The sequence below is a fragment of the Labeo rohita genome, chromosome 19 (genome assembly GCF_022985175.1).
Source record: "Labeo rohita strain BAU-BD-2019 chromosome 19, IGBB_LRoh.1.0, whole genome shotgun sequence".
NCBI classification, from domain to species: Eukaryota; Metazoa; Chordata; class Actinopteri; order Cypriniformes; family Cyprinidae; genus Labeo; species Labeo rohita.
In genome coordinates, this window is record NC_066887.1 from 28,098,824 (window position 1) to 28,108,197 (window position 9,374).

At 37.7% G+C, this 9,374-nt stretch overlaps 2 protein-coding genes and 1 long non-coding RNA gene across 4 annotated transcripts in view; 2 read left to right on the forward strand and 1 right to left on the reverse strand.

Moving 5' to 3' along the window:
* LOC127182409 (uncharacterized) overlaps positions 1–2,546 on the reverse strand; it is a 25,888-nt gene extending 23,342 nt beyond the window's left edge. Inside the window, exon 1 of the long non-coding RNA XR_007829897.1 lies at positions 2,437–2,546. This is a non-coding gene — a long non-coding RNA (uncharacterized LOC127182409). The remainder of the gene's footprint in view (positions 1–2,436) is intronic.
* Positions 1–9,374, forward strand: part of LOC127182401 (E3 ubiquitin-protein ligase TRIM39) — a 303,683-nt gene that overhangs the window by 33,875 nt on the left and 260,434 nt on the right. The window lies entirely within an intron of this gene.
* On the forward strand, positions 2,256–6,060 carry LOC127182406 (E3 ubiquitin-protein ligase TRIM39-like). The gene is made up of 6 exons (XM_051137711.1): positions 2,256–2,819; positions 2,957–3,052; positions 4,732–4,965; positions 5,057–5,195; positions 5,319–5,345; positions 5,503–6,060. The coding sequence occupies exons 1-6, from the start codon at positions 2,256–2,258 to the stop codon at positions 6,042–6,044; spliced, it is 1,602 nt and encodes a 533-aa protein (XP_050993668.1). The 3' UTR covers positions 6,045–6,060.

Consider the following 9,374-nt stretch of genomic DNA (forward strand, 5'->3'; position numbering starts at 1 on the left):
ACAGAGACAAATGTAAATGTGTAAATACAGGAGGAGCTCTGACAACAATGAAGTTCAGTGAGAGATTCAGAGAAACTGAAACTCACTTGAACAACAATACAGAGACTTCTTTAAACAAAACAATCAACCTTTAAACAACAGAATATTTCAAAGACCCTTATGTACTCACAGGTAAGTGATCCATAAGAGAACTGTCCTGAACAGGTTTGTAATGGAAGTGGCCTGGTTAAGTTGTGTTTATTATCATCAAACAGGAATTTGGAAGTTGAACAGAACCAGGTTTAATCATGTCAAATACTCCATTACATTAGGTGTAATGAAATGATATCAGAATTGTATGAAAAGTATGTCATTTGACTGGTTGTAAAGCAAAGTATGGTGTTTTTGTCAGTTTGTCACACATAAAGATTAAATAGAGAAAGTAAATGACCTGCAGACAAACTGAACACAAACCTGCTACAGCTGAAAAAAAAATACATTTACATTAAATATGATAAAAATGACTCTTGAACATATATTTGTATCTACTTTTTAATAAAATTATATATATATTTGTTATATATTTCAATATTTATTCAAATTCTCTCTTTAAAAATATAGTTAACATCTCACGTTTTGGGTAACTAACGCTAATAATAGCAGTCATCGTAAGAGAATGGCGTCCTCTGCTGGAGACTTTTGGAAATTACTGCTTTCCCTGACATCACTGGAATTCAAATTCAGAGAAAGTGAAACTTGAAACTTGATCAGCAACGATATGGACACCTGAAACGACCAACCAAACTACATTTTTAAACCAAAAGAATATTTATTGAGCCGTTCAAAGACCCCCGTGGACACATCAGATACTCAAAGGTAAGTGATAGATAAATTATGTTATGTTAATATTGTTTGCCTTTATTACAAACAGCACAATTTCATGTGATTTTATGAGTGCACATTTCAATTCTGAAATGGTATCAGAATTGTATTAAAAGTATGTCATTTGATTGGTTGTCAAGCAAAGTTTAGTGGTTCTGTCATTCTGTCCCACAACATGAAGACTAAAGAAACAGGAAGTAAATGACCTGCAGACACTGAACACAAACCTGCTACACTGCAGGTGAAAATCATATTTGCATAAACAAAAGTGAAAATTACAATTGATTTTTCAGTTTATTTTGTGATAAAAATATATTTTTATGTGAGAATGTTTCGAATAAATTATGCTCTGAGATCTTTTCTCACTATGAATGCTTACATGAAATATAATATTTTATCATGAAAAACGAATAAAATATCATGATCTGATTTGATTATGTTGGAAACAGTGAAATATTTATTTTGATAAGCATCAGTGAGGAGCTGAATGCAATACTTATAAATAGTTTATTTATTGAGCGATTTAAAAAGAGCTGAATGCAGTGAATAAGAAACCATGTTTGGCTCAAATTGGTGGCAAAACATTAAAACATAAACATTTTGTGTTAACGTTATGTAACATGAAATACGTGAAACATGTTGGACTTTTTTTTACCAGTAGGAAATACACTATAAAGATTATGAGCATACGTTTACTTAAGGGTCTATTTCAATATGCCCTGATACTTCATTGTTGCTTTTTATTGGTTTAATCTAGTATAATCAGGTTGATATTAAATAACATTTCACTTGAATAAAACCAGTTATGGTTTTCAAATGGGCTTGAATGTGTTGTCAATTAATCATTTGGTAATAATTTAAGATATTAAATAAGATATCGGTCATAATTTTTGTCTTGAAAAGGCATCATTAATCATGGCAGAATCTTCACCACCATCATTAAAAGAAAGAAAGACCAGGAGAAGCAGTTTGACCATACCTCCATGTAAGTCAGCAACCAGTCATGGCCCGCAATTGATTTACATTACACTGTCAGAAAAAAAGGTACAGTTCTGTCGCTGGGGCGGTACCCTAAAGTGAAAAGGTACAAATATGTACTTTTAAAGTACTAATATGTACTTTTAAGGTACCAATATGTACTTTCAAAGTACTAAAATGTACATTTAAGGTGCTAATATGTACTGTTTATGGGTGGGTAAGGTTAAAAAATTTACCTTTTCACTTTTGTACCTTAGGGTACCACCCCAGCGACAGAACTGTACCTTTTTTTCTGCGAGTGTAGTGGACAATTTACTTAATTACTTTCTTGATATGGGATTAGACATGTGAGTATTGTTTAAAATATACTTTTCAGAAATGTAGATGATTTATCTTCATGATTTTTCTCTCCAGTCATGTCATCCTCCAGTAGTCCACTGACTGAGGAGCTTCAGTGCTCTATATGTCTGGATGTGTTCACTGATCCAGTCAGCACTCCATGTGGACACAACTTCTGCAAGATCTGTCTGAATAAACAATGGGACAACAGCCAGACCCGCAACTGTCCATATTGTCAAGAAACATTCAAGCAAAGACCTGATCTCAAGATTAATACCACACTCCGAGAGATCGTAGATCACTATAAAAAGAAAAGTCCTGAGAAAAATATTGTGACTTTCAGTGAAGCTCTGTGTGACTTCTGTGAGGAACAACAGCTGAAAGCCCTGAAGTTGTGTCTGGTGTGTCAGAGCTCTTACTGTGAAACTCACCTGCAGCCTCATTTTAAAGTGGCAGGTTTAAAGAAACACAAACTGATGGATCCTGTGAGTAAACTGGAGGACTATATATGTCAGAAACATGAGAGACCTCTGGAGCTGTTCTGTAGAGATGATCAGACATGTTTGTGTCTGATGTGTGCTGTGACAGACCACAAGAACCACAACACTGTTCCTCTAGAAGTGGAGAGTGAAGAAGAGAAGGTAGTTACTATCAAAACTAGGCTCATATCATGACATTTTCTTTGGTTTTGTGAGATAAAAGTTTTAATTATGAAAACACTGCAAGTCAGAAGACAGCAAATCTCTGTTATGATAAATATGTTGTTCTCTGTCTAAAGACTCAGCTGATGAAGACACAGAAAGACATGCAGCAGATGATCCAGGACAGAATCAAGAAAATTCAAGACATCAAACACTCAGCAGAAGTCAGAAAAGTGAGTTTAAAATAGTTTAAGTAAAAATGTATCATAGATAATTTAGTTGCGGTCCTAGACTCCTGATACAGTCTAACAGCACTGGGACTTTTCACTGTATGTATCACTCCGCTTGTCTGTGGTGGGGACTTTACAGTGACTCTCTCTGCAAGCTACATTGTTACACCATTAGATGGTGACAGTTGACTGTTTTTATGAGAGAGTCATTGATTTTGATTCAATCACTCAACCAACTGTACAAAAACACTGACTGATTCATTTACTAAGGATAATCACCAGGGCTTGACATTAACTTCTTTGCTCACCAGCCACTGTGGCTAGTGGTTTTCCAAAATTACTAGCCACTACACATTTTCACTGGCTACAATTTTAATTGTTTAATATGACTAAAGTTGACTACTGCATACTAACATTTATTTACATTGATTTCCAGTGTTTCTTTGTTTTTGCCTATATAAAAAGGGTGGCACTACAAAATTACAACTACACAAATAATGTTATGAACTTGGTGCTTTAAAACTGTTTATAATATATTATGAAATGAACTATGAAATGTTGGGGGAAAATGCAATGATATGCTACTTTTAAATATGAAAGTAAACTGTGAGTCACTGAGTCATTCATTCAAACAATTTATTCAAATGGCTGATTCATTCAAGAATGAATGGTTTATTGCAGGGGTTCTCAACTCTGGCCCTTGAGGTTCACTTTCCTGCAGAGCTTAGCTCCAACCTTGATCAAACTCACCTGCGTGTAACTTTCTAGTGATCCTGAAGAACTTAATTAGCTTGTTCAGGTGTGTTTGATTAAGGTTGGATGACCTCAAGGGCCAGAGTTGAGAACCCCTGAATTATTGAATCAATTATTGAATTGCTTCCCTATTTAGTAGTCTTAGGGTGCTTTCACACCTGTAGATCAATTGCTTTGTTCCGAAACAGGGGTTAAAATTATTACAATGTTGCTTTTTATTCATGGTGCGGTTCGCTTTCACACAGCAAAGTTTAAATGGACCAAATGTGTTAATACAAGTCATGCGCGAGTAAACTGTCCTCTCATTGGTCAAAGTTCCATGTTTTTTTCCGGGATTCCACTTAGCTGTCATCTGTCAGGATGGAACAACAACAGCTTTGCGGGTTTATTGTTGTATTTTTTTTAGGTATCGTTATATTAATCTATAATTTTGAGCAGGAGTCCAGGATTCGTCAGGAAAACATTTTTAAAACACACCTCCTACAAACAGAGCAATAAGACGGCATTATAAAATGAAAAGGCGCGCTTTGATTTTGAATGGCGCAGACAGACACGGGTTCATTTTAAGTGGTATTAGCAAAACAATAAAGCTACTGCTGTTCATGGAACTGTAATTACCCATTATACAGTGTGATAAAGCCTGGTTTGTTGGTCCACTGGATCGGATTGCTTTCTCACTACAACCGAACCGCTCCAGTGTTTGTTTGAAAGCGTACCGAGATCACCTCTTCAAGGAGGACTCGGTACGCTTCTTTGGTCCGCTTTTAGTACGCACTCCAATACTACATTTAACCGAACTAAATGAGGCAGGTGTGAAAACACCCTTAATAAGGTTAGTTGTACCCCTTAAAACACTGAAGTATGAGCAATAGTAACACTGATTCTTGCCTGAGCAAACACCACTATCTTTGATTGACCTTGTTGGACAGAGAAACACAGAGAAGAAGAAAGCAGCTCATGTTGAGCTCTTCACTGATCTCATCCGCTCCATTGAGAGATGTCAGACTGAACTGCTGGAGATGATGGAAAAGCAGCAGAAAGCAGCAGAGAAACAAGAGCAAGAGCTCATTGAAGAGCTGGAGCAGGAGATCACTGAGCTAAAGATGAGAAACACTGAGCTGGAGCAGCTCTCACACACTGAAGATCACCTCCACCTCATACAGGTCAGTGAACATCTCTCTGATCAATGATAATGCAGTATATGACACCATAACACTCCTCATGCTGAAGGATTTCTCCTCTCTCCTGCTGTAGATTTACTCATCCCTGTGCAGCCCTACAAACACCAGGAACTGGCCTGAGATCAGTATGAAGACTCATAAGAGTCTGGAGGCTCTGAGAAGCGCTCTGACTCAACTGCAGGAAACTCTAGATGAGAAACTCATACAAACTGGTACATCTATACATACATTAGCTGTAAACAATTCTTTAAATGCATCCTTAAAACTTTTCTATAATTACACTCATAAAACATTTCAAAGATCTCATGATGTTTTATTATTATTAGTCTCTACAGAGCTGAAGTGGATGCAACAGTATGCAGGTACAGTGTGCCGTCTGAACTACACTAGATTACATTCATATACTCACAGCTTAAGTACTTCACTACAATCTGATTAAAAACAAATAAATATTGAAAATGTCATTATCACAAAATATCTGTATTGTGAAGTTGAGATTCATATTCTCTGTTTTCTCAGTGGATGTGACTCTGGATACAGCTTATCCTAAACTTAACCTGTCTGATGATGGAAAACAAGTGAGACATGGAGATATTAGACAGAAAGTCCCAGACAACCCAAAGAGATTTGATAGATATACAAATGTCTTGGGAGTAGAGGGATTCTCCTCAGGGAGATTTTATTTTGAGGTGCAGGTGAGGGAAAAGACTAGATGGGAATTAGGAGTGGCCAGAGAATCAGTTACCAGGAAGGGAAATATCATACTGAGTCCCACTAATGGATACTGGACTGTGTGGCTAAAGAATGGGAATGAATATGCAGCTCTCTCTGATCCTCCTGTCTCTCTGTCTCTGAGAGTGAAGCCGCAGCGGGTCGGTGTGTTTGTGGATTATGAGGAGGGTCTGGTCTCCTTTTATGATGTGGAGTCCAGCTCTCATATCTACTCTTTCACTGGTCAGTCTTTTACTGATAAACTTCATCCATATTTCAGTCCAGATCTAAACTATGGAGGTAAAAACGCAGCCCCACTGGTCATCACACCTGTTAATTACAGTAAATGAATATACCCCCCAATATACCGGCCTTCAACACCATCATTCCTACACTCCTCCAGACCAAACTAAATCAGCTCTCTGTTCCTAGCTCTATCCATCAGTGGATCACCAGCTTTCTGACAGATAGGCAACAGCTAGTGAGAATCGGGACATTAATGTCAAGTAGCCGCACCACGAACACTGGCTCCCCTCAGGGATGTGTTCTCTCCCCACTGCTCTTCTTCCTGTACACCAATGACTGCACATCTAAAGACCCCTCTGTCAAGCTCCTGAAGTTTGCAGACGACACCACTCTCATCGGCCTGATTCAGGATGGTGAAGAGTCTGCTTACAGACAAGAGGTTGAGTAGCTCGCTGTCTGGTGCAGTCTTAACAACCTGGAGCTCAACACGCTCAAAACAATGGAGATGATCATAGACTTCAGGAGAAACCCCCCTGCACTCCCACCTCTCAGCATCATGGACAGCACTGTGGCTGCAGTGGAGACATTCAAGTTCCTAGGGTCCATCATCTCCCGGGACCTGAAGTGGGACACTCAAATCGACTCGGCCCAACAAAGGTTGTACTTCCTTCGACAGCTGAGGAAGTTCAATCTGCCGCAGGAGCTGCTGAAACTGTTCTACTCAGCCGTCATCGAATCTGTTCTTTGCACATCAATAACTGTCTGGTTTGGCTCAGCTACAAAATCAGACACTAGAATATTACAGAGAACGGTTCAGATCATCGAGAGGATTATTGGTGCTCCCCTGCCCACCCTTCAAGAACTGTATACATCCAGAGTGAGGAAAAGGGCTCAGAAAATCACTCTGGATCCCTCACACCCATGTCATCCCCTTTTCGAACTTTTGCCATCTGGTCCGCGCTACAGAGCCACAAATACCAGGACAGCCAGACATAAGAACAGTTTCTTCCCTCGGGCAATATACCTAATGAACAGTTAAATGTTCCAGACCCCCTCCCCCCCCAATTGTGCAATCAAAATATATGCAATAACATATATTTATTTGTTACCACCTACATCTCATTCTATTCTATTCTATTCCACTCTACTCTACTCTGTTCTATTCTATTCTATTCTATTCTGTTCTATTCTATTCTGTTCTTTTTCTATCATCTGTAGCACAATTGTATATACAATTTATTTATTTTCTTAAATCTTATATTGCAATTTTTATCTATTTATATTTACATATGTCTATTTTTTTATTCTCAACTTATATTATTTTCTCTGTGTTGTTGTTGTTGTCGTCTCTGTGCACTGGAAGCCTGAGACACCAAAACAAGTGTTTTTGTTGAAACTTTAATGATGAATGATAGAATTTTTTGAAGCTGTCGTCATTTACTCATCTTTCTGTCCAAAACTGTGTGATGTTTTTTCTGTGGAACACCAAAAAATTTAAGCATACCGTACACAGGTTTTTTTTTTTTTTTTCCATAAAATAAATGTGAATTGTGACCAGTGGCTATACTGTATGTTAAAAATGTCTATGAGTGCAGTGGTGCATAAAATGTTCACTAGTTGGCACTACATTGTTTTAAAACAGAGCATCCAGACAACAGGATCAGGGTTTGTATTAAATAATAAATTCAGAAAAATAAATTCAGAAAAACAAACAAACAAACAAAAAAAAAAAAATCAGGATCAGGAGTTTTTTAAAGACTTTGAACAATGTGGAACATTCTTTAAGACACTAACAGTTTACAGGTGGTAGACAGTTAAACTCACAGTTACAGTAACTTATGACAGTAAAGAGACCTTTCTACTAAATCTGAAAAACACCAGAAGAAAGATGCCTAGGGTTTCTGATTGCCTGCGTGAACATGCCATAATCCTGCTGCAGGAAGGACAGCAGATGTGGCCAGTGTAATAAACTGCAATGCCTGTAATGTAAGATTGTTGAGACAATGTTACTGTTACAGAGAGACATAAAGAATAAACTCATTAGTCCATTTCTGCTTTTCAAATGCCTGTGAAATGTGTTCAGTTTGTCTCAGCTGTTATGATAATACAAAATTTTCTGCTACATTATCTGAATAATATACATGTATATACAACAGTTCATTCAGATGACTTTTCTCTAATAATCTTTTTTTTTTTGTCCTGTTATGAAAGTCTGCTGCTATCTAGAAAAGACAGGTCCTGAGAAGCTCTGGGATCAATGGAGTTTAGTAAGAGATTCAGAGAAAGTGAAACTTGATGACAGATAACAGATGGACTATGACCTTACTGTAGTTCACTGAGGGATTTAGAGAAAGCAGCGTGATCCAAACAATATCGACGCCTGAAACGATCAACCTCTTTAAACAACAGAATATTTATTAAGCGTTCAAAGACACTCGTGGACATATCTGACACTCACAGGCAAGTGAATTCTAACAGAGATTATGCTTAACATGTTTCTAATGGAAGTGGTCTGGTTTAGTCGGGTTTATGTCAAACCGGAGTAAATTGAACACAATAGGTTTTAGCATGTCAAATGCCAGAGGTGGGCGGATCGATCCAAGATTTTCACTTCATTAGGCACGGTAGGGAAATAATGGGAAAATTGTAATTAACGTGAAATTGTTTGTGCTGCTGTCCACCCCGTGGGTTTATAATTAAGATTAAAATAATATGGTAAGAAACACCAGTTTGCAATATCCAGCAGCAAAACGAGCTGTTATGTACAGCTAAAAACAGCTGGAAGCAGATGAGACTAGAGGCCAGACCCATTAAATTTATCGAATTTGGCCTGTTTATATAGAATCACTGTCTTCAACCATTAAGCCACATTAAACGTTTTCTTTATAAATGGCTTTTTATCAGAGAAAAAAACACCTAACATTCATGCACTTTGCGTTCATATCCTGGGCTGTTTGCTTGCATATAGTTTGTTGTATCATCAGTATACTGAGTTTGGCCTATAGTATTACTTTCTTAATGCATTATGCCACATTAAGTTTTTCTTCTCTATGGGAGGAAAATGCTTAACATAAAACTATATGCATTGCTTTCATATTCTGGACTCCTCTGCTTGCAAACTCCTTTCAGAAAGGCAAAGAATATCCACATAGCTTTAAGGTGAATGTAATATTTAAGTCCTATCAACATTAGTTCCCCTTCAGTCGTTTCACTACGACGTTACATATGGGAACTCGCTTGAGAGTCCAATCATCTCCAAGCCTTATTCAAAAGGCCAATGAACATTCATGAACATTGGCGAGTGGTATTTGCATGCCGAGCCACTCCCCCGTATATACGGGTATATAAGATGGCGGTGTGCAACCACTCATTCAGACTTTTTGCTTTGGAGCCTCGTTTCCTGAGCCGAAAATAAAAGAAAAAGAGTTCCTGAG

Bases quoted from the DNA above. Each gene is read 5' to 3' on its own strand.
- LOC127182406 (XM_051137711.1), top strand. From the start codon at position 2,256: ATGTCATCCTCCAGTAGTCCACTGACTGAGGAGCTTCAGTGCTCTATA. The intron at 2,820-2,956 runs GTAGTTACTATC...CTCTGTCTAAAG, and splicing joins TGGAGAGTGAAGAAGAGAAG to ACTCAGCTGATGAAGACACA. The intron at 3,053-4,731 runs GTGAGTTTAAAA...CTTGTTGGACAG, and splicing joins ACTCAGCAGAAGTCAGAAAA to AGAAACACAGAGAAGAAGAA.